At 41.1% G+C, this 25,886-nt stretch overlaps 1 protein-coding gene across 2 annotated transcripts in view; it reads right to left on the bottom strand.

Annotated features, from left to right (window-relative positions):
• RNF8 (ring finger protein 8) overlaps positions 1-25,586 on the bottom strand; it is a 52,991-nt gene extending 27,405 nt beyond the window's left edge. Inside the window, exons 1-2 of one of the 2 annotated variants that reach the window (XR_002785301.2) lie at positions 25,378-25,586; positions 19,654-19,782 (exon numbers count right to left, since the gene is read on the bottom strand). Coding sequence is in view for 1 of the 2 variants with exons in the window: in XM_064285407.1 (XP_064141477.1) it covers positions 19,654-19,782; positions 25,378-25,488 (240 nt within the window). In the remaining variant the exon portion in view is untranslated. The remainder of the gene's footprint in view (positions 1-19,653; positions 19,783-25,377) is intronic. The other variant, XM_064285407.1, reaches the window with a different exon arrangement.
• Positions 25,587-25,886: the final 300 nt, after the last annotated feature.

Raw genomic sequence — 25,886 nt, 5'->3', positions numbered from 1 at the left:
TGCTGAATTCGGAAACAATCATGGGAAAATAAAAAAGAAGGGGGATGAAGGCAATGAAAAAAACTATCTGAAAGCAATTTTAGAGCAGTGGTCAATTTTAGGATTATACACAGGTAAAATGCTTCAGCAAAAGCAATGTGACATGGGAGGTGGGGCCAAGATGGCAGAGTAGTCAGATGCTTCCGGAGGTCCCTCATACAACAAAGACCCAAAACAGAAGTCAATCGATTATATATGACAATCTAGAAGCCCGAACATCAAAGGCAAAGCTGAGCAATCAGACTGAGTGGCAGGGGGAGGGAGAAACGGTTCGGAAGCAGTGAGGAGTTGCCAGACCTGACCTGGCAGGAACCAGCTGGTGTGCGCGGTGAGGCAAGCAGTGGCATTCGGGATGTGTTTTCCACATGGGGAGAGACCAAGCAGTGGACAGTCTACTCAAGCCTCCAGAACCAGCAAGCAGCAGCCCTCAATTGGCAAAATGTAAGTGCATGCATCTAACCTACCATGTGGATCAAAATACACCCTGTTTGGGAAGAAGTTCTCTCCCATTTATCTGCTCCCTCCCCACTCTGCACCAGTCCGGGCTGGATTCAGTGAATGCTGCTTCCCCTGGGCTGGAAATAGGACCCATCATGAGCCCTGAGCCATTCTCCCAGCCTGAGAGAGGGAACAAATTAACAAACAGGAAAAAATAATCTGCCAGGTCCTCTAAGCTGAGAACTCAGGGAAGTCACAGCTCTTTTACCTAGGCATAGGCATAAGGGGTCCACGAACTCTGAAAGCCTTTCACCTCTGCATAGACCTATGTGAGCCCATTCCAAAGCATAGGCCCTTATTAGCACAGTACAACAAGGTACATATTTGAAGCCTAACTTCACTGTATCAGCTATATGGTAAAGCGGCAGGTCCATGACATTTGACACCAGTGTGTCCATTAAGCAGGGTCCTCACCTACCCACATTAAGGCCTGAGGACTGATGGCTCCAACCATGCCACCTAGCCACCTGTGACAGGGGTCCAAGAATAAGTGGGCCCCCCAGTCCTTACAGCCAACAGCATTGGGTGCCCATAGTCTGGTTGCAAAACCCACCCACCTACACACTCTAGGGAACAGGGACACGCTTTCCTCCCAGACAATCAGGGGCAGCCATCAGCCCCCTGCCTTGTTCAGTGCATGACCCCATACTGCAGCCAGATACCTGTGCCTACTCCAATCACTGCTGCACCTCTAGGACTGTAGATAGGAGCCTGCACCCCACACTTGGTGACTGACTATCTGGACACTTGAGCTGAATTCATACAAGAAAAGTAAGTGGATTCCTGCGCTCACATACCTAGTAACAAATCTAACTACCTGGTGACAAGACGTTAGAGCTTCAAAGGTGCCAATAATCGAACTAGCTCACACGAGCAGCCTATTTAGGCACATCAAAACAAAACAAAAGAAGAAGCTAGCACACAGAAAGGAAACATAAAATAAATATAATAACTTACTGATGGCTCAGAGACAACAGTGAGTATCCAATCACATAAAGAGGCAGACCACGATGGCTTCCCAAAACAAAGATTCAAGAAATCTTCCGGAAGAGAACTTCAAAGAATTACTGGAGGTAGAACACAAAAGATTAATATACAGAACTCTTCAAAAGATCAGGAAGGAGAGGAGGCAAAAAGCAGAACAAGCTAAGGAACACACAGACAAAGCAACAGACAAACTTAAGAAGATTATACAAGAGCACAATGACAAATTTAACAGGCTGCAAGAATACACAGACGGACAACAAACAGAAATCCAGAAGATTAACAGTAAAATATCAGAATTAGACAACTCAATAGAAAGTCACAGGAGCAGAATTGAGGCAATGGAAGTCAGAATTGGTGAGACTGAAGATAAAGCACTTGACACCAACTTATTTGAGGAAAAATCGGATAAAAGAATTCTTAAAAAATGAAGAAAATCTAAGAATTATGTGGGACTCTATCAAGAAGAATAACCTATGAGTGATTGCAGTACCAGAACAGTGGTGGATAAAAGAAAATACAGAGAGAATTGTTGAAGATTTGTGGGCAGAAAACTTCCCTGATATCATGATGAGAAGGTATCTATACAAGATGCTCACTGATTCCCACACAAGGTAGATCCCAAAAGAAAGTCACCAAGACATATAATGAAACTCGCCAAAACCAAAGATAAAGAGGGGATTTTAACAGTGGCTAGGGATAAACAAAAAGTCATCTACAAAGGAGAGTCAATAAGACTAAGCTCGGACTACCCAGCAGAAACCACGCAGGCAAAAAGGCAATGGGATAACATATATAAAGCCTTGAGAGAAAAAAAAAACTGCCAGCCAAGAACTGTCTCTCAAATATGATGGTGAAGTTAGGGCATTTCCAGATAAACAGAAGTTTAGGGACTTTGCAAAAAAAAAACAAACCAAAATTACAAGAAATACTAAAGGAGTCCTCTGGTTAGAAAATCAATACCATCAGATAACAACCCAAGACTAGAACACGGGACAGAGCAACCAGATATAAACCCAGATAGGAAAGTCACAAAAATAAATCAAAGCTAAAATGCAGAAAATAGGGAAACAGAGATGTCAACATGTAAAAGATGACAACATTAAAAGAAAAAAGAGGGACTAAAATATATAGTCATAGATCTTTCATATGGAGAGGAAGTCAAGGTGACATAGAGGAATAAAACATTGGTTTAAACTTTAAAAAATAGGGGTAAATACTGAGGTAGCCACAAAGGAAACTAAGAATCCTACACATCAAAATAAAAAACAAGAAAAACATAAAGACTTGGTAAATACAAAATCAACAGCAATGAAAAAGATGAAAAGAAAATACATAAAGAAAAATGACTTAGCACAGAAAATTAAGTGGAACAAAGAAACTATCAACAACACACACACAAAAAGAAATCAAAATGACAGCACTAAACTCATAAAAAAAAAAACTCATAGCAATCAATAATTATGCTGAAGGTAAAAAGAATAAATACACCAATAAAGAGATGGAGTGGCAGAATGGATAAACACTTGTTTATATGCTGCCTACAAGAGACACACCTTAGACTTAAAGACACAAACTAAAACGCGAAGGGTGGAAAAATATATATATATCAAGCAAACAACAATCAAAAAAGAGCAGGAATGGCAATATTAATCTCTGACAAAATAGACTTCAAAGTTAAATCCACCACAAAGGATAAGGAAAGACACTATATAATGATTAAAGGGTCAATACACCAGAAGGACATAACCATAATAAATATTTACACACCCAACGACAGGGCTTCAAAATACATAAAACAAACTCTAACACCACTGTAAAGTGAGATAGTCAGCTCCACAATAATAGTAGGAGACTTCAACATACCACTTTCAGTGAAGGACAGAACATCCAGAAAGAACCTCAAGAGAGACACAGAAGATCTAAATGCCACAATCAACCAACTTGATCTCATAGACATATACAGAACACTCCACTTAACTGTAGCCAAGGATACTTTCTTTTCCAACGCACATGGAATATTCTCTAGAATAGATCACACATCAGGCCATAAAGCAAGCTTTAACAGAATAAAGCATCAAAATATTACAAAGCATCTTTTCTGACCATAAAGCCATAAAACTAGAAATCAATAACTGAAAAAGCAAGGGAAAAAAATCAAACATCTGGAAACTGAACAACACCTAGCTCAAATACTACTGGGTTATAGAAGAAATTAAGGATGGAATAAAGAGATTCACAGAATCAAATGAGAATGAAAACACATCCCACCAGAACCTTTGGGACACAGCAAAAGCAGTGCTCAGAGGTCAATTTATAGCAATAAATGGACATATCCAAAAAGAAGAAAGGGCTGAAATAAAAACATTAACCCTACAACTCGAACAAATAGAAACAAAGTAGCCTTTGGGCACCAGAAGAAAGCAAATAATAAAAATCACAGAAGAATAAAATAAAACAGAAAAACAATTGAAGGAGTTAACAAGACTAAAAACTGGTTCTTTGAAAAGATCAACAAAATCAATAAACCATGGGCAAAACTGACAAAAGAAAAACAGGAGAGGAAGCAAATAACCAGAATAAGAAATGAGATGGGCAATATCACAACAGACCCAACTGAAATTAAAAGAATTATAACAATACTGTGAAAACTTGTACTGTAACAAATTTGAAAACCTAGAGGAAATGGAAGAATTTCTAGAAACACACTACTTACTCAAACTAACACAAACAGAGGTAGAACAACTAAATAAACCCATAACAAAAGAAGAGATTGAAAAGGTAATTAAAAAATTCCCAACACAAAAAAGCCCTGGCCTTGACAGTTTCACTGGAGAACTCTACCAAACTTTCAGAGAAGAGTTAATACCACTACGACTAAAGGTATGTCAGAACACAGAAAAGAATGGGATACTCCCAAACTTATTCTATGAAGACAGCATAACCCTGATACCAAAACCAGGTAAAGAGCCACAAAAAAAGAAAATTAGAGACCAATATCCCTCATGAACATAGACGCAAAAATGCTGAACAAAATTCTAGCCAACAGACTTCAACAGCATATCAAAAAATTAATTCACCATGACCAAGTGGGATTCATACCAGGTATGCAGAGATAGTTCAACGTTAGAAAAACAATCAATGTAATCCAACACATAAATAAACAAAAGAGAAGAACCACATGATCTTATCAACTGACACACAAAAGGCATTTCACAAAGTCCAACACGCACTCATGATAAAAAAAACTCTCAGCAAAATAGGAATAGAAGGGAAATTCCTCAACATAATAAAGGGCATTTATACAATGCCAACAGCCAACATCATCCTAAATGGAGAACGTCTGAAAGCATCCCCCTTGAGAACGAGAACAAGACAAGGATGCCCTTTATCATCGCTCTTATTCAACATTGTGCTGGAGGTCCTAGCCAGAGCAATTTGGCTAGAAAAAGAAATAAAGAGCATCCAAATTGGTAAGTGTCTTAGTTATCTAGTGCTGCTGTAACAGAAATACCACAAGTGGATGGCTCTAACAAAGAGAAGTTTATTTTCTCACAGTAAAGTAGGCTAAAAGTCCAAATTCACGGTGTCAGCTCCAGGGGAAGGCTTGCTCTCTCTGTCAGCTCTGGAGGAAGGTCTTTCTTGTCAATCTTCCACTGGACTAGGAGCTTCTCTGCGCAGGAACCTCAGGTCTAACGGATGCCCTCTGCTCCCAGTGCTTCTTTCTTGGTAGTACTGAAACAGGCTGCTCAGCCATATTGAAAACCCCAATCAGCACCCCCTCCCCCCTCTTTGTCTTGCTAACCACAAGCTTTTGAGCAGGAAGTTGCAGCAGGTAGTGGCTCCGTCCACTGACTAGCCCTAGTTACACCTTGAAGCACGCACAGATTGAAATCAGATCCTTCAACTGACCTCCCCCCGCCCCCCAAATATAGGTATGGGAGGGCTAAAGGCAGAAAGTTCTGGGTACTAAACTCAACCCCCTAACGCCATTGGAAACAAAAAGCTCCCCGGCCCCGTTAGTCAGGGAGCACGTGGCCTTGTGGTCACTAGACCCGTGTGCTCCTTGTATGTGCAGACAATAAACTTGCCACTTTCTGTTTCCGTTGCAATCAGTGTCTGTCTTATTTCAATCGCTAATAAGACAGGACAAGAACCCAAGTGGCATTCGGTTACAGTACGAGGTCCCCCGTCTCTGTTTGCTTCTGTCTTTTATATCTCAAGAGATTGCCTGAAGACACAATTCAATCTTGTAGATTGAATCCTGCCTCACTAACACAACTGCCGCCCACCCTCATTAACATCACAGGGGCAGGATTTACAACACATAGGAAAATCATACAATACCAGGAATCATGGCCCAGCCAAACTGATACACATATTTTTGGGGGGACATAATCAACCCATGACAGTACGGAAGACGTAAAAGTATCTCTATTTGTAGATGATATGATCTTATACACCGAAAACCCTAAAGAATCCACAAGGAAACTAATGGAACTAACAGAAGATTTCAGCAACATATCAGGATACAAGAAAAACATACAAAAATCAGTAGGATTCCTCTATACCAATAAAGAAAACTTCAAAGAGGAAATCACCAAATCAATACCATTTACAATAGCCCCCAAGAAGATAAAATACTTAGGAATAAATCTAACCAGAAACATAAAAGACCTATACAAAGAAAATTACAAGACACTACTGCAAGAAACCAAAAGAGATCCACGTTAAGTAGAAAAACATAACTTGCTTGTGGATAGGAAGACCCAACACCGTGAAAATGTCTATTCTACCCAAAGCAATCTACAGATACAATGCAATCCTGATCCAAATTCCAATGGCATTTTTTAGTGAGATGGAGAAAAAAATCACCAACTTCATATGAAAAGGTAAGAGGCCCCAGATAAGTAAAGTATTACTGAAGAAGAAAAACAAAATGGGAAGCCTCACACTACCTGATTTTAGAACCTACTATACCACCATGGTAGTCAAAACAGCCTGGTACTGGTTCGACAACAGATACATAGACCATGGAAAAGAACTGAGAACCCACACGTAAATTCATCCACCTATGAACAGCTGATATTTGACAAATGCCTGAAGTTCGCTAATTGGGGAAAAGACAGTTTCTTTAACAAATGGTGCTAGCGTAACTAGATATCCATCGCAAAAAAAATGAAACGAGACCCATACGTCACACCATGCACAAAAACTAATTCAAAATGGATCAAAGACCTAAATATAGAACTTAAAGCCATAAAGATCATGGAAGAAAAAATACGGACAATGCTAGGAGCCCTAATATGTGGCATAAACAGAATACAAAACATTACTAACAATGCACAAACACTGGAAGATAAATTAGACAACTGCGAGCTCCTAAAAATCAAACACTTATGCTCATCAAAAGACTTCACGAAAGAGTAAAAAGACAACCTATAGACTGGGAAGAAGTTTTGGCTACAACAAATCTGATCAGCATCTAACCTCTAAAATCTATAAGATACTGCAAAACCTCAACAACTGAAAGACAACCCAATTAAAAAACGGGCCAAGGACACGAACAGGCACTTCACCAAAGAAGACATTCAGTCGGCTACCGGGTACATGAGGAAATGCTCACACTCATTAGCCATTAGAGAAATGCAAATCAAAACTACAATGACATACTAACTCACCCCAAGGCTAGCGTTAATCCAAAAAGCACAAATATATGTTGGAGAAGTTGTGGAGAGACTGGAACACTTACACACTGCTGGTGGGAATGTAAAATGGTAAAATCACTTTGGAAATCGAATTGGTGCTTCCTTAAAAAGCTAGAAATAGAAGTACCATACGATCCAGCAATCCCACTCCTTGGAATGTAACCTAGAGAAATAAGAGCCATCACACGAATAGATACATGCACATCCATGTTCAGTGCAGCACTGTTCACAATTGCAAAAGGATGGTAACAACCTAGGTGCCCATCAAGAGATGAATGGATAAACAAATGATGGTATATTCACACAATGGAAAACAACAAAACGATATAGAACATGGATGAATCTGCAAAACATCTCATAATATGGATGGATGAATCTGCAAGGCATTAGGCTAAGCAAAATTTGTCAGTCGCAAAAGGACAAATATTGTATGAGACCATTATAAGAACTCAAGAAATAGTTTAAGCACAGAAGAAAACATTTTTTTGATGGTTACGAGGGTGTGGAGGCAGGGGGAGGGGTATTCACTAACTAGACAGTAGAGAGTAGACAAGAATTATCTTAAGTGAAGGGAAGGACAATACACAATACAGGGGAAGTAGGCACAACTGGACTAAACCAAAAGCTAAGAAGTTTCCTGAATACAACCAAATACTTCGAGGGACAGAGTAGCAGGGGCGGAGGTCTGGGGACCATGGTTTCAGGGGACACCTAGGTCAACTGGCATAATGAAGGTTATTAATAAAATGTTCTGCATCCCATTTTGGTGAGTGGTGTTTGGGGTCTTAAAAGATAGCAAGCAGCCACCTAAGATACATTAACTGAGCCCAACCCACCTGGAGCAAAGGAGAAAGAAAATATTAGACCAAGAGACAGAGAAGGCCACATAAACCAGAGACTCCATCAGCCTGAGACCTGAACTAGATGGTGCCTGGCTACTACCAATGACCGCCCTGACAGGGAACACAACAGAGAGCCCCTGACAGTGCAGGAGAAAAGCGGGGTGCAGAACTCAAATTCTAGTAAAAAGACCAGACTTAATGGTCTGACTGAGGCTGGAGGGACCCCGGAAGACATGGCCCCCAGACTCCCTGTTAGCCCAGACCTGAAACCATTCCCGAAGCCAACTCTTCAAAGATTAGACAGGACTATAAGACATAGAATGATACTCGTGAAGAGAGTGCTTCTTAGCTCAAGTAGATACGTGAGACTAAATGGGCAGCTCCTGTCGGGAGGCGAGATGAGAAGGCAGAAAGGGACAGGAGCTGGTTGAATGAACACGGAAAATACAGGGTAGAAAGGAAAAGTGTGCTGTCACATGACAGGGAGAACAACTAGGGTCGCATAACAACATGTGTATAAATTTCTGTATGAGAAACTAACTTGAACTGTAAACTTTTATTTAAAGAAGAATTAAAGGAAAAAGTAATGTGACATGGGAGGGCACCTAATACCAAGGTATAGAAATTTAAGGAAGTCTCAAAGATAAGGTGAAATAAATAAATGATTAAATAGGGTTACAGAAGAACCCCAAGGCTAGAGAGAACAAGGAATCCCTAAGAAGCTGGAGTAAACCTTCAAGACACACTGCAACCTTCCACTAGATCCTCTGCATTAACAATCCTCCCGCCAGAGCCCTTTTCATCTGGAAAATAAGCTCTCAAAATTTTCTCATCACAATTTTACCCTTGGATCCTGCCACATTTACCCATTCATCACTCCTCGGTGACACCTAGTGGTATAATCTGGACCATAACCCTTAGTAAAGTCTGCTCGCCAGGTGGTTGCAGAAAAAGGATGCCAATTCCATGGGTATGTAAGAACAATCAAGTACTTCCCAGGATATGCTGTCAAACACAATGGTTTCAATAAATCAAGCTCTGTTCAAATCTTCCTTAATGCTGGTTTTCATAATCACCAGCTTGAACAATCAGCCGCAGCAAAGTGGCACGCAGGGAAAAGCCTGCTCAGTCTCCTAGCCAACAATGGGAGAAAAGTGGGATAACTCACACCCTCTTACACACTACTTGGCTCACCTGATAGCCAGTCTCTGTCCAGTTGTTTTTAAACAGTTGTTGAAGAAAGCAGGGAGCCAAAGCCAAAGGGCAATGTTTTCCAGATGATTTACCTACTCTGTGGCTCTGAACTTTGGCTGTATAGTAAAATTATTTGGGAAGGTTGAAAACAAATAGCAGTGCCTGGGCCCACCCCCCTACCCCCCGACTGGGTTAACTGGTCTGGGACAGTGCCTATCATCAATATTTTTAAAGTCAGGTTTATATACAAACACATACAGTTATGTGCTTGTATCAAGATATAAAGCCCCTTTGTAGTCAACCCTTTCCCATTCCCAGGCAACTACTGATGTGCTCTCTGCCCTAGTCTTGCCTTCTCCATAATGTAATACAAATGGAATCACACAGTATGTACGCTTTTGTGCCCGGCTTCTTTCATTCATTTAGCATAATTATCTTTGCGATTCATTCATACTGTTGTATTACCAGTAGTTACTTTTTATTGCTGACTACTATTCCAGAGTGTGGGCATATGTCAGTTTGTTTATCCATGCCCCAGTTTGTTTGTTTTTCCAGTTTTTGGTAATTATGAACAAAGCCGCTATAAACAGTCACATATAGGTTTCTGTGTGAACGTAAGTTTTCATTTATCACGGGTTAAAAAAAATTTTTTTTTTTTTTAAATACTTAGATACGGGATTGCTGGGCACGCGCATGCTTAACTTCGTAAGAAACTATTCAACTGTTTTTCAAAGCGATAGTACCATTTTGTATTCCTGCCTGCAATGTAACAGAGTTTCAACTGCTCTGTGTTCTCACCTCCCTTGGTATTGTGAGTTTTATTTCAGCAATTCTAACAGGTGTTTATCAGTTGGTACTTTATGTGAAAACTCTTTACCAAAGGATAACATGCAAACAGAAAAGTATACAAATCATAAATGTACAGCTAGATAAATAATCACTAAGTGAACATCCCAGTGTAACTTCTACTAAGTTTAAAGAAAAAAAACAAAAAACACCCCACATTATCAGCACCCCAGAAACCCCTGTGCCTCCGTCAACCACGACTTCCCCCAAATAAGGTGACTACTGTACTGGCTTAATATCACACATTCATTTTGCCTGTTTTTGAACATTATATAAACAGTATCATGTAATATGTACTCTCTTGTGTCTGGCTTCTTTCACTTAATATTACCTTTGTGGGATTTATTCATGTTGTTGGATACAGCAGTAGTTTAGTCATGTTCATTACAATACAGTGTTTCATTGTAAGAATATTATAGTTTATTTATCCATTCTACTGTTGATGAACATTTCGGTTGCTTTCCTGGGAGTGAAAATACTTTCTCATGAGATATACGTATGTATCTTTAATAAATAATGCCAAATAATTTTCCAAAGTAGTTGCACCACTTATAATCCCATCAGAGGAGTAAGTTCCCCTTGCTCCGTGTCCTTGCCAATACTGAGCACTGTCACCCTTTAATTTCAGTCATTCTGGCATGGGAAACCCTGGTGGTGTAGTGGTTAAGTACTACAGCTGCTAACCAAAGGGTCGGCAGTTCAAATCTGCCAGGCACTTGGTGCAAACTCTATGGGGCAGTTCTACTCTGTCCTATAGGGTCGCTATGAGTCAGAATCGACTCAACGGCACGGGGTTTGGTTTGGTTTTGTTTTGGTGGGCATGTAACAGTACTCCACTGTGGTTTTAATTTGCATTTCTCTTATCACTAATGAGGCTGAGAAACTTTCTATGGTTATTGAACACTTGGATATCATCTTTTATGAAGTACCTATCCCTTGCCCATCTTAAAAACTGGGTTACTCTCTTTTTCTTAGTGATTTGGAGTTCTGAATATATCAGAGTATAAGCCGTTTTTTGGTTATATGTGTAGCAAATGTCTTCCACACTGAGCTTTCCCTTCACTCTCTTAATGCTGTCTCTGGATTGAATGGAAGTTCTTAATTTTAATGTACTACCTTCAGTATTTTTAAAATCCCAAATAAGAGGCAAAAACCGGAAACAAGTGTAAAAATGGCATGACAGTGATATCTGACCTCCTTTAACATCACAAGTGAGAAGGAGAATCAAGATCAACAGCCCAAGGCCGACTGCTATGATGCAGACATTACACATGCCTCCTCTCTCTGTCATCTTTACCAATTCTGACACCAACCATCCCTCCCATGGCACCCTCTACTCCTCTGCCGGGTTTGATAATTCACTGCAATGGCCACACAGAATTCACAGACAATACTGACGATTATGGGTTTATTAGGGAAGTAACAGGTTACAATTCAGGATCAGAAATGTTCAGGATACAGTTCTTCCATCAGGACAGCTTCTTATCAGCTGTGTCAACAGGCATGCCACTCTCTGGCCCCCCACCTCAGCCCTATTCAGGGCAGGAGATGCAAAGCTCTTTCAGCTCTGCTGGTAAGTGCTCAGAGGCACTCCACTCTGCCAGTAGGCCTCAGCTCTAGCTCCATGGGTCAGCAAACCTAGCTCCACCAAGCGTTCTCCTGCCACCATTTCTCTGCCACCGCTTCTGGCCATCCTCAGTGTTACAGCTCTCTCTCTCAGTCTCCTGGTTCAGGAGCTTCTCAGCACAGCGATCCCTGAGGTGAAGGACGCGCTCTGCTCTTGACTCTTCTTCCCTTGTAGTGGTGAGTTCCTCTCCGTCCTGCTTCTGGGATGGCTCATTTTAAGCCTAGTGGAATGGCAAAACTGACCAATCCATTTGGTGGGCCACAATTACCTTATCTGTACTTGGGTGGGAGTTACAAGACCGTGTTGAGAAAGGCCACACAAAAGTGATCCACTGCACTGAAACAGGGTTGAGAACCAATACTCAAACTGCTAGGAGACCAGAAGCTGAACGGTCCCAAGTAAGAAGGTTTGTTCACATAGAGTACACTCACCAGAGACTTCAAATACACAGAAAGACAAAGGTAGGAACCCCCAGGAAGCAGGTGAACAAGCAAACCCACCAAAGAATTTCAGATTGTGACTTCTTTGAAACAACCACTTTTCTAAAAGAGCTGGATATCAATACAAAGAATGGACCATCTGAAGAGCTTCTCAATTAACAGAAATCTGTAATACTAAACCATCCTCATATTTTGTGTGCAGAGTTAACTGTCTCTTACAAAGTTTAAAAAGTGTTTTTACTTTATTGTGGTAAAACATATATAACATAAAATTTGCCATTTTAATCATTTCTAAGTATACAATTCAATAGCATTAATTAGATTCACAATGTTGTGTAACCTTCACCACTATTTCCTCAAGTTTTTCATCACCCCAAACAGAAACCCTGCACCATTAAATAATAACTTCCCCTTCTCCTCTCCCCCCAGCCCCCAGTAACCTCTAATCTACTTTCTGTCTATTCTAGATATCTCATATAAGCGGAATCGCACAATATTTGTCCTCTTGTGACTGGCTTATTTCACTCCACATAATGTTTTCAAGGTTCCAGGTCACAGGGTGGATCAGAATTGCACTCCTTTTTACGGCTGAATAATAGTTCATTGTATGTACAGAGCTGGTGTTTATCCATTCATCTGTTGATGGACATTTGGGTTGTCACCAAAGTTATTGTTTGTTTTTTTAAGCCAATTTTAAACCAAAACTGCATTTGTTGCAATTTTTTTCAAATATTTTATTGTGTTTTAGGTGAAAGTTACACAGCAAATTAGGTTTCCATTTAACAATTTTTGAACAAATCATTCCATGACATTGGTTATAATGTTTACAACGTGTTAGGGTTCTCTTTATTTCTATTCTGTTTGTTCCGTTTCCATTTATTTAGCTTCCCTGTCCCTCCTTGCCCTCTCATCTTTCCTTCTAGGTAAATGTTGACCATGTGGTCTCAAATAGCTGATTGCTTATGGGAGCACATTCCCTCATGGGTGGTACTGTTTATTTTATAGACCAATCTATTATTTGGCTGAAAGGAGACCTCTGGGAGTAGCTTCAATTCCAAGTTAATACGCTATCTTAGGGCAATAGTCTCAGGGGTTCCTCTGGTCACTGTCAGTCCAATAAATCTGGTCTTTTTTAGGAATTTGAATTTTGTTCCACATTTTCTCCCATTCTATCTGGGATCTTCTATTGTGTTCATTTACATTTTCTATTTAAAAATGAAAAGTTTAAAAAAATTTTTTTTTACATTTATGTTCTTAAAATGCCTGGAGTTGATTTTTACTTACAGTGTGAGGCAGGGATCCAATTTATTCTTTTTCTATATGGATTATATTTTTCCCAGTGAACAGTTACTACTTTACCCACTGATCTTGTCTACCATCTCTGTCATCTAACAACAATACATCAGTGTGCAGGTCATTTGTTGCAATTATCTATACTTAAGCTCTCATTTTCTGGCCATTCCAGCAGATAAGAAACCATTTTATAAAGATAGAACATAGATACGAATTTTGGAATTATCAGAAATATCTACCTCTTGAAACAGACTTGGCAAGTGACTTCAAACATGACCATAACAATAATATCCTGTGGCTGAAACTCAAGTCCCTAATGAACAGAAGAGGGCAGCCAAGGCACTAAGCCAGGAAGAAGCAGACAGAAAGGAAGGGAATATCTGTTGAGTAAAAAAAGGGATAGGCTTGTACCTGTAAGAACAGTTGTACCATCAAAACACTCCAGTAATAGCTTCTCTCAAAAATCTGTTACCTCACAAACTGAATCAAAGCTAAGAGGCTTAATAAATTGTATAGAAAAGATGTGGAGGAACCAGGAACCTATCTCTCCTCTGCATTATCTGACTGTGACCCGAGAAGGAGTCACATAAGCCCTAGAAGAAAAAGTACAAGGCAAACACTGGGAAGTAACTCCAGAAAGCGCTGTTGTGATCTTAGTTGGGAGAGGCTGCCTCTGTGCCCCTGTGGCTGACAGTCAAGGAACAAAGAAATCAGTCAGCTGGTGGCTTCCCAATCTCTCAAAATCTGCTAAACCCAGAAATGGAGCACAGCCATACTGCACATAATCAAGGGAAGAAGCAGCAGAGAACTCACCTCTTTAATGCCATAAAACCCTATTTCTCAGATTACCAACTGTGAAAACATTTTTTCCTAAGGTGTTTTAATATAAGCTATTGCAGAGGCTTTAAAACCTTGCAGCTATTGAATTGGCAAATGTTGTGTTATATATTATTTTTGTAACAACAAAAATCTTACAGCTATATCTTAAATATACAGAATATTCATTCATTCATTCATTCATCCACCCAGCATAGCAAATTGCTTGTGTCTTTTACTGGTATTTGACAACAAGGCATAGTAGAGAGACCTACCTGTTCTTTGAGTCCTGTTCATTCACTGACTCACCAGTCAGTTATGTAGACAGACCTGGGCAAGTCAATTTATCTCTCCTGGCCTCAGATTCATCTGTCCACAGAGGTGGTAAAACTAATCTCTAAGGTCTCCTTTTCAGTGCCAATTTCTATTCTGCTCATAGTGCCTCGCTAAAAGTACTGAACCAATTTACTTAGCATTTACACCCTCTCCTTCAACACAGTGCCAACTCAACTTAATCCTAGCGCAGACGGGTATGTACTTTATGCATGCAAAATGAGGCTGCTAGGCAACGCTCCCTTCTAACAGGTACCATTAAAATCCTCCCAACCAGAGCAGTGTAACAGTGTAAAATGGTGTCTGAAGACATTTCGTGTTTCCTAATCCTTAACTGTTTACATTAGAATTTCTCTTAAAACATACTCTATATTTTCATTGTATTCCCTAGGGCTTATATACCTACCCTTTAGGTACTTCCTAATTGCTGGACTATACGCTATTTCACCTCCCTTAAACCAACCAAACTCCATTGCCGTTGAGTTGATTTCAACTCATTGCAACCCTACTGGACAGAGTAGAACTGCCCCATAGAGTTTCCAAGGAGCACCTGGTGGATTTGAACTGCCGACCGTTTGGTTAGCAGCTGTAGCACTTAATCACTACGCCTCCAGGGTTTCCTCACCTTCCTCACCTCCCTTAGTATATTTATAATAGACTAGTGGTTTTCAAATTTGTTTAAAGATGAAAACCCTTTATTCAAAGAAAATTTTCCTTAGAACACCAATATATGATAAAACTGTATTATGGATTGAACTGCATCCCCCCAAAATATGCATGAATTTGGCTAGGCCATGACTCCCAGTATTGTGTGACTGTCCACCATTTTGTCATCTGATGTGATCTTCCTACGTGTTGTAAATCCTATCACTGTGATGTTAAGGAAATGGATTAGCGGCAGTTATGTTGATATGGTCTACAAGATTAGATTGTGTCTTAAGCTAATCTTCTTTGAGATATAAAAGACAGAAAGGAGCAGAGAGACGTGGGGAACTCATACCATCATGAAACCAGCGCTAGGACCACAACATGTCTGTTGGACCCGCAGTCCCCACACGGAGACGCTACTAGTCCAGGGGAAGACTGATGACAAGGACCTTCCTTTAATGCCATGAGAGAGAAAGCCTTCCCCTGGAACTGGCGCTGACACCCTAAATTTCGACTTGTAGCTTACTAGACTGTAAGAGAATACACTTCTCTTTGTTAAAGCCTTCTACTTGTGTTTTTTCTGTTACAGCAGCACTAGATGACTAAGACAAACAAGTTTTAAAAAAGGGGGGTTGTTCTGATTGAAAGAAGTGGGAAGGAGAGGGAGCTAAGTGCAGTAAGTTCAGCTTTCCCTACCCCTGGTACCCCCTGGGCCACAGATGTACTCCGGAAACTTCAGTGGGTAAGTGAAATCAGTCAGTCGCAAAAGGACAAATACTGTATGAGACCACTATTTTAAGAACTCAAGACAAGGCTTAAACACAGAAGAAAACATTCTTTGATGGTTATGAGGGTGAGGAGGGGGAGAAGGGGTATTCACTAATTAGACAGTAGACAAGAATTATTTTAGGTGAAGGGAAGGACAATACACAATGCAGGGGAAGTCAGCGCAACTGGACTAATCCAAAAGCTAAAAAGTTTCCTGAATACAACTAAACCCTTCAAGGGACAGAGTAGCAGGGGCAGAGGTCTGGGGACCATGGTTTCAGGGGACATCTAGGTCAAATGGCATAACAAAGTGTATTAAGAAAATGTTCTAAATTGGAGAAACAAATCACCAACTTCATATGGAAGGGAAAGAGGCCGGGGTAAGTAAAGCATTACTGAAAAAAGGAAAACAAAGTGGGAGACCTCACTCTACCTGAATTTAAAACCTATTATACCACCACAGTAGTCAAAACAGCCTGGTACTGGTACTACAACAGATACATAGACCAATGGAACAGAATTGAGATTCCAGACATAAATCCATCCACATATGAGCAGCTGATATTTGACAAAGGCCCCAAAGCAGTTAAATGGGGAAAAGACAGTCTTTTTAACAAATGGTACTGGATATCCACCTGCAAAAAAATGAAACAAGACCCATACCTCACTCCATCCACAAAAACATGCTCGAAATGGATCAAAGACTTAAATATGAAATCTAAAACAATAAAGATCATGGAAGAAAAAATAGGGACAATGTTAGGAGCCCTAATACATGGCATAAAGAGTATACAAAACATTATTAACAATGCAGAAGATAAACTAGACAACTGCGAGCTCCTAAAAATCAAACACCTACGCTCATCCAAAGACTTCATCAAAAGAGTAAAAAGACTACCTACAGACTGGGAAAAAGTTTTTAGCAATGACATTTCTGATCAGCACCTGATCTCTAAAATCTACTTGATACTGCAAAAACTCAACTGTAAAAAGACAAATAACCCAATTAAAAAAATGGGCAAAAGATATGAACAGACACTTCACTAAAGAAGACATTCAGGTAACTAACAGATACATGAGGAAATGTTCACGATCATTAGCCATTAGAGAAATGCAAATCAAAACTACAATGAGATTTCATCTCACTCCAACAAGGCTGGCATTAATCCAAAAAACACAAAATAATAAATGCTGGAGATGTTGTGGAGAGACTGGAAGACTTATACACTGCTGGTGGGAATGTAAGATGGTACAACCATTTTGGAAATCGATCTGGTGCCTTCTTAAAGAGCTAGAAATAGAACTACCATACTATCCAGCAATCCCATTCCTTGGAATATACCCTAGAGAAATAAGAGCATTTACACAAACAGATATATGCACACCCATGTTCACTGCAGCACTGTTTACAACAGCAAAAAGATGGAAGCAACCAAGGTGCCCATCAACGGATGAATGGATAAATAAATTATGGTATATTCACACAATGGAATAGTACGCATCGATAAAGAACAGTGAGGAATCTGTGAAACATTTCATAACATGGAGGAATCTGGAAGGCATTATGCTGAGTAAAATTAGTCAGTTGCAAAAGGACAAATATTGTATAAGACCACTATTATAAGAACTTGAGAAATAGTTTAAACAGAGAAGAAAATATTCTTTGATGGTTACGAGAGAGGGGAGGGAGGGTGGAAGAGGGGTATTCACTAACTAGACAGTAGAAAAGAACTGCTTTAGGTGACGGGAAAAACAACACACAATACAGGAGAGGTCAGCACAATTGGATTAAACAAAAATCAAAGAAGTTTCCTGAATAAACTGAATGCTTCGAAGGCCAGCGTAGTAGGGGCATGGATTTGGGGACCATGGTTTCAGGGGACATCTAAGTCAATTGACATAATAAAATCTATTAAGAAAACATTCTGCATCCCACTTTGAAGAGTGGCGTCTGGAGTCTTGAACGCTAGCAAGCAGCCATCTAAGATGCATCAATTGGTCTCAACCCACCTGGATCAAGAGAGAATGAAGAACACCAAGGACACAAGGTAATTACGAACCCAAGAGACAGAAAGGGCCACATAAACCAGAGACTACATCAGCCTGAGACCAGAAAAACTAGTCGGTGCCCAGCTATAACTGATAACTGCCCTGACAGGAAACACAACAGAGGACCCCTGAGGAAGCAGCAGAGCAGTGGGATGCAGACCCCAAATTCCCATAAAAAGAGCAGACTTAATGGTCTGACTGAGACTAGAAGGACCCTGGTGGTCACGGCCCCCAGACCTTCTGCTGGCCCAGGACAGGAACCATTCCCAAAGCCAACTCTTCAGACAGAGATTGGACTGGACAATGGGATGGAAAGGGATGTAGGTGAGGAGTGAGCTTCTTGGGTCAGGTGGATACTTGAGACTATGTTGGCATCTCCTGCCCAGAGGGGAGATGAGAGCGTAGAGGGGGTTAGAAGCTAGCAAAACAGACGTGGAGAGAGGGAGCAGACTGTGTCATTATGGGGAGAGCAACTGGGAGTATGTAGGAAGGTGTATATAAGTATTTGTGTGAGAGTCTGAGTTGATTTGTAAACTTTCATTTAAAGCACAATAAAAATAAAAATAAAATTGTTCTGCATTTAACTTTGGTGAGTGGCCTCTGGGGTCTTAAAAACGTTAGCAAGCAGCCATCTAAGATGCATCAATTGTTCTCAACCCACCTGAAGCAAAGGAGAATGAAGAACACCAAAGACACAAGGAAAATATGAGCCCGAGAGACAGAAAGGGTCATATAAACCAGAGACTCCATCAGCCTGAGACCGGAAGAACTAGATGGTGCCTGGCTACTACTGATGACTGCCCTGACAGGGAACACAACAGAGAATCCCTGATGGAGCAGGAGAAAAGTGGGATGCAGACCTCAAATTCTAGTAAAAAGACCAGACTTAATGTCCTGACTGAGACTAGTGGGAGCCCAGAGGTCATGGCCCCTGGTATCCCAAAACTAAAATCATTCTCAAAGCTTACTCTTCAGACAAAGATTAGACTGGACTATAAGGTATAAAATGATACTGGTGAGGAGTGTGCTTCTTAGCTCAAGTAGACACATGAGGCTACGTGGGCAGCTCCTGTCTGGAGGCAAAATGAGAAGGCAGAGGGGGACAGGAGCTGGTTGAATGGACACAGGAAATACAGGGTGGACAGAAGGAGTGTGCTGTCACATTGCAGGGAGAGCAACTAGGGTCACATGGCAACGTGTGTATAAGTTTTTACATGAAAAACAAACTTTGGCAGATTCCCGGGGACTTTGGAGTTTCCATTTACAGGAAGTTAATTCCCCCAGTAACTTAGTCTAGTTTCTGGAACGGGACCCACTGCCCCAATTCAGGTGTTTCCTTCAAAATAACTCCAATTTAAAAGTCATTACAAATTATTTAGGCATAATTTAATCTCTGGCAGTATACAGAAGCAATTGCCACTGAAGATGTAGGTAACTAGGGGAGAAAAAGACAAAGCTTTGATCTTCTGAATTTTGTACCACGTATTTATTACGTATGCAAATAAAAAGTAATTTAAAGATAAATAAAAATTCAATGAAAGTCATCAGGCTTTTGTGAATTCCTGTACCTTGTTGTCCATAATTGTCCACTGGCCTTCGGCATTCTGCTTCAAAACACAGTGGTTTCGGGAAATCATCAGAGGGCAGCTTTTTGATACCAGCTGGTATGTGACACCAAATCCTCGCCCTATAGTCACCTAGGAAGACAATAATAATGGAAGAGGCACAATCACCCACTGTGCTAACAAGGAGGTCCTTTACAATCTGGTCAGCCAAAGAAATCTGACTCCCATGGAACCGAAACAGCTCATCTGCAATCTCTTCCTTCAACTGCCTTGGAGACACCAACACAAACCTTTTAGAAAATGGGGATTCAGAAGCAGAACAAGGGAAGAAGTTGTGACAAGAAGAGACTGCTTGAAAGGAGTTAATTATGGAGTCTCAGGACTGGTAGAACCCTTAAAGGTCATCTGAGTGATCTGCTTCAGCTACCCACGAGATGGAGGAATTCCTTCTACACACTCTATCAACTAGTCTTAAATGCTACCAAGAACTACAGCCACTATATAAGATAGTTTCTCCAATTTTTTTAATTACTATTTTTATTTCTGGTGAAAACATACACAGCAAAACCGGTTCCTGTTCAAGTTTCTAGACAGTGATTAGTGACATTGGTTACATTCTTCACATTGTATCTACATTCCCCTTATTTCTCTTCTAGTTGTTTCATTCCCTTTAACGTAAACTCTGTGCCCCCAACATTCTCATCTATGCTTTAGAATAGCTATTGTCTACTTGGTCTTATATAGATAATTTATTATAAGAATGTAATACTCAAGGGTAACAATCTTTACTTTTTGAACTAAACCGTTATTTAGCTTAAAGGTAACTTCAAAGGATAGTTTTGATTCCAAGTGTGAAGAGTAACTCAGGGCAATAGTGTTGGGGACTCCTCCAACCTCAATAGGTCTAGTAAGTCTGGATTCTTCAAGAATGTAAAGTTCTGTTTCACATTTTTCTCCCTTTCTATCAGGATCCATCTATTGTATCCCTGATCAGAACTTTTAATAGAGGCAGCTGGGTACCATCTAGTTCTTCTGGTCTTGGGGTAGAGGAGGCAGTAGTTCATGGAGATAAATTAGTCCAGTAGTCTGATTCCTTCTCTGATTCTTGGGTTTCCTTCTTTCTCTTTTGTCAGATGACTAGAGACCAATAGCTGTATCTTAAATGGCCGCTCATTGCTTTTAAGACCCCAGATGCTACTCACCATTCTGGGAGGTAAAACATAAAGTTTAAGAACTATATTATGCTAATTGACTGGATTATCCCACAAGACCGTGACCCTAAGCCTTCAAATCAAGAGAGCTAATCCTGTGAGATGACTGGTTATTTCTAATTTGTATCAGTTCGGTAGCCCCTCTCCCTTTTTGGTTCGTTATTGTTGCAAAATTATATATAAACCAGTATTTGCCAATTCATCCTTTTTTCTTGTGTAGAGCTTATTGGCATCAATCAGTCAAGCTGTGCAAACTTCACCTATCAGTGGCACCTTTCTCGTCACCATAAACAAAAAGTGACTACTACCTAGGGAATACTCCCCCTACCCCCGCCTAGTAACCACCAATGAACATTAGTCTCTGTATCTCTGATTTTTTAAAAATTTATTTTATATGTTGTTGAGAATACACCCAACAGAATGTATACCAATTCAATAATTTCTACGCGTACAATTCAGTGATACTGATTACTTTCTTCAAGTTGCAACCATTCTCACCTTCCTTTTCCAAATTGTTCTTCCTCCATTAACGTAAACTCACTGCCCCCTAAGTTTCCTGTGTAATCTTTTGAGTTGCTGTTGTCAGTTTGATCCCATAGAGATAGTTCTTAAAAGAGCATAACGCTCAAGGCTGACATTCATTACTGGTTAAGCTAAACTATTGGTGGTTTTAAGATTTCAGCGGGTACTTTTTAAGGTTCAAAGATTATGAACATCTGCTTCCTTTCCTAGGAGACCAGAAGAACCAGGCAGTGCCTGGCCACTACTACTGAATGCCTTGATCAAGGATTCTGTAGAATTCTGGTCAAAGGAGGGAAGATGCAGAACAGAACCCCAAATTCTCATGGAATCCAGACTTTCTGGAGCCAGTGAGGCTGGATGAACCCCTGAAACCACTGCCCTGGGATAATCCTTTTTATTTCTTAAATAATATTTTATTGTTTTTCATGAAGGTTTACACAGCAGTTTAGATGGGTCGGTAAATATTTGTCAATGAGTGGAAGAATAAAGAGATCTCATTTATGAGCGCTCTCAGATTCTAGGATGGGCATTTTTTAGGCCAGAAGTTGGAAACTAGGTTATTACCACCAACAAATATAAAGAAGCAGCAGCTAAGAGTTCTTACAATCTGACTTGTCCCCCCTTTAAAATGTGGTGACAACCTCCAACAATACCGAGTCTAAAGTTTTTCAATTCTTTGACAGATGTCAGAAATTCCATTCATTATTGAAATTCTCTGAGTTAATATGTGTATCTTTAAAAAATGCAATACTCAAAAAATAAATAAATAAAACCACTAACAACTTTAGAAAAAAAAATGCAATACTCCCGCAATGTTTAAGAATTTACCTGTCATCCATATTAAGTGAGAATTTCCGTTTAGTGAGAGGAAGTATTCCATATGCCCCCTCCCTTTTTTTATTTTATTGTAATAAACTGTATGTAACACAAAGTTTGCCATTTTAACCATTTTTAAGCATACAATTCAGAGCATTGATTTAATGTTGTACAATCTTCACCACTATCTATTTCCAAAACTTTTTCATTACCCCAAAAGGAAACCCTACACCTATTAAGCAATAACTCCCCATTCAACCCTTTCCCCGCCCCCTCAATACCTCTGACCTTTCTGTCTCTATGAATTTGCCTATTCTAGATATTTCACATAAGCAGAATAATAGAATATTTGTCCCTTTGTGTCTGGCTTATTTCACTGGCACAATGTTTTCATGGTTCATCCAATCCATATTCCATTTTAATACTTGAGGGGAGACAGCCAGATCACTATTGTGGATAACCTGGGGAAAGTGGTACAGAAAAGGTAGAATAATGTTAAAGAAACTCTACCTTGTTTTAAAATTGCTTCCTACAGGCTTTTTTCACAGAAAAAGAAGGAATCATCCTTTCTCATACTTGTCTGCACTATCTGGCCCTAGAAATTACCTTGGCAATATTGACTTTTTACCAACACCAAGGTTGAATTGTCTTCAGTGAGCTTATCTGAAAATTTCAGCACTGTTCATAACACAAAACTAAATTTCCCATGCAAACTGAGTGCCATCAAACGTTTCCGGGATCCATATGTTGGAGGTTGTCTCCATTTACAACAGCTTTGCAAGCCTTTGAGCTTACTGACATAATTGGTTTAGAAGATCATCTTGTCCTTGTCTACCCTCACCAATGTTATCCCTTTCCCTCCTGGGTATTATGATTCCTACTGTTTCCCAGATGACTAGCAAATACTCTAGAACCATCCTTGCCTTTTAGGAAGATGCTATAGTTTTTTTATAGTTTTTCTTTAAGGTCTAGATACTCACAGAGCCCAGAAGCTAGCTAATTTGCAGTACATCTGTATTTTATTTGTTATCTGTGAAATCTGAGACCAAGGGAAACTGGAAAGGTAGGGAATGGACCTTACACTGCTATTATAATTAAATGATGTCAGCATACCTCCTAAAACTTTGTGCATAGCAGCCTATGCTATGATTTGGGGACCATTAAAATAAGACCTCATCTCTTGGCTTTGATTCAAGTCTTTCTTCATACACACTGCAGGCTATGCTCCAACTACTTCCTAAGACCCAGTCTTGCAGACAGCCAGGATAGGCCGGCCTCTGTTCTGCATAGGCCCCCTAGGCAAGCCACAGTCATTCCCACTAAGTCTTCAACATTCACTTAGATTTGCATAGGTCTCTCTCCAAAGAAGAGGCACCACACAAAACTAACCCATAGTTTAAAATATGTCTAGGAGAGTTTTAATAGTCCTCTCGCCCTTGGTTCAGGTGCTTTAATCTTTCTGCCCATGCCACTCCTAAGATATTCAGTGCTACCAAGGTATTCAGGAGAAGTAATAAATTAAACCATTGCAACTGAATCTGAAAAAATGAGTAAACACTTGACCACTACGCACCTCAAAGGGTTGTGTGTCAGAGTATAGTGCATAAGTAGTGATAAGATTAATTAATACATGTGAAAGCCCAAACCCTATACAAAATAATGTCAGTTATTATTAATTTATAATTATTAATTTGTTAAACTTCCCAAAGGTATATGGTTTGGAAAAAGCCATACAGGGAAGTGAATGAATGTCTAGTGTGGAATTCAAGGTACTGATACTTGGGTGGATGGGATGTTTTGGGGCAGAAGTGTCTTTCTTCCTGGTGTTCCTGAAATAACCCTCTAATGTAGTCACTTTAAGACTGGACCTGAATCCCTCTTCTGACTTGAGGAGCCACTCCTCTAGAATAGTATTAAATAATCCATATATAAGCACTTGATCATACAGCCTGCACGGATGTTCTCAGATTGCTTCACTGTATAAATCCTTCCCCACTCAAGCTACAAATACTTTGAGTACAGAGGTTGTTAAGATTTGTCCCTCTCATAGTACACCAAACAGCATAAAAATAAGTACTCAATAAATACATGGGAGACTGAATTGAGACTATATGACTTATAGGGAAATCTAATCAAGCATACATAATAATCAAAAATCTTTAATTTAGAACATAATGATCAGCCACCTAGTTTTACTACAAAATGAACCTGTTTTACAAATTATTTCCCAAACCCAAACGGTTCCTGGTTACCACAAGCTGGTCCCTGACCCAGCTCTCCGTCCTAACCGGATTGCAATCTAATTCCTCCCTCCCCTCTCTTCCTTCACCTCCTCTCATCTTTTCTTTTTTGTTTTGTTTTGCTTTTATGACCGCATTAGCAAACATTATAAGCAAGCTCTGGAAAGGAGAATTCTTTAAAAATGTCTGAATTCCCACTCCCGGCCCACCTCAGGGTACCACTCGGTACGTGTCACGGCATAAAGGTGATCCATCCCAAAGCGCCAAGCTTTCTCCAAGAGTTAAAAAGGAGAAAAAGACCGTTACATTAAAGTTTGAGTATTTTGGAGGATATAACCCAAAACTCGCAATCGTTTTCAAAATAAAACTCGATAAAGTTCACGCTCGCGGTAGCCCTTCCTGGCCAGGCTCCGATCCTTGGCTGTTGGCGACTCGGGGTGGAAGTTGCGGCAGCTCCGCCCCACGGTTCCCCGGCCCCGGACTGGGTACTGCAGGGCTCCGAGTGACCCAAACAGGGGCTGTCTCAGTCCCTCCCTGCCCCTCACCCCAGCGTCTTCTCACCCTCTCTGCGTTCACTCTCACTATGCCCCCTCCACCTGGCTCTGTCCGCAACCACGACTCCCGCCCTAGCTCGCCCCCTGGGCCCAGGCCTCTGTCAACGGGGCCAGCTTCTCGTCCCAGTATCCTCGGACCAGGCCTCTGTCGCCACTCCGCTCCCTGTGGCCCTCCAGATTTCCCCCGAGCCCTCCTTTATTCCTTTCTCCCACTTTGTCCCTGCTTCCTCCAATGCCCTGCCCCCTCAGATTCCCCCAACCGCTCGCACAAGAACCCCGGTGACCCAGCCTCACGCCTCTCTCCTCCTCCCCCTTCCCGGCCCGCCCGGACGCCTCCCCTCCGCTCTCCCCCTACTTGCCCCAACCCCCTTCCCTCGCCCTCACCTCGCTCCCATCCTCCAGCAGCAGCCACTCGGCGGTCATCCCAACCCGCCGCAAGCACCAGCTCCGGCCACCGGCGCGGTCTCCCGTGACCAAAGAGTCGGGCTCCCCCATAGCCCACTCGGCCCAGGGCAGGCCCGGGTCGCGGTCAGCACACAGCGAGGCCCGGACCCCGGCTCCGGCGGCTTCTCCGCTTCCTCGCGGCCGCCATACCTAAACACCAGACAGAAGCAATCGCCAAGCGCTCGCGCTCAGTGCGAACCCACACTCGGGCTGCAAGCCCAACCCAGACCCGGCCAGCGAGCGGAGTCACTGCGCCTGCGCGAGAGGGCGGGGCGGCCCGCGGGGTGGCTGTGTGGGGCGTTTACCCCCAGGTACGGCAGGTGTCGCCTGAGGCACGCTAATTCTCCCCCAGTCCCCTTCCTCGCTAGAACCGCCACCCCAGCCTGACTGCCCCAAATAGGAAGCTCTTCTCACCGTTCCTTTTTTTTTTTTTTTTAATTATTTATAAC

Source organism: Loxodonta africana, chromosome 1 (assembly GCF_030014295.1).
Source record: "Loxodonta africana isolate mLoxAfr1 chromosome 1, mLoxAfr1.hap2, whole genome shotgun sequence".
Lineage (NCBI taxonomy): Eukaryota > Metazoa > Chordata > Mammalia > Proboscidea > Elephantidae > Loxodonta > Loxodonta africana.
This window is presented reverse-complemented; position numbering and strand designations above follow the sequence as displayed.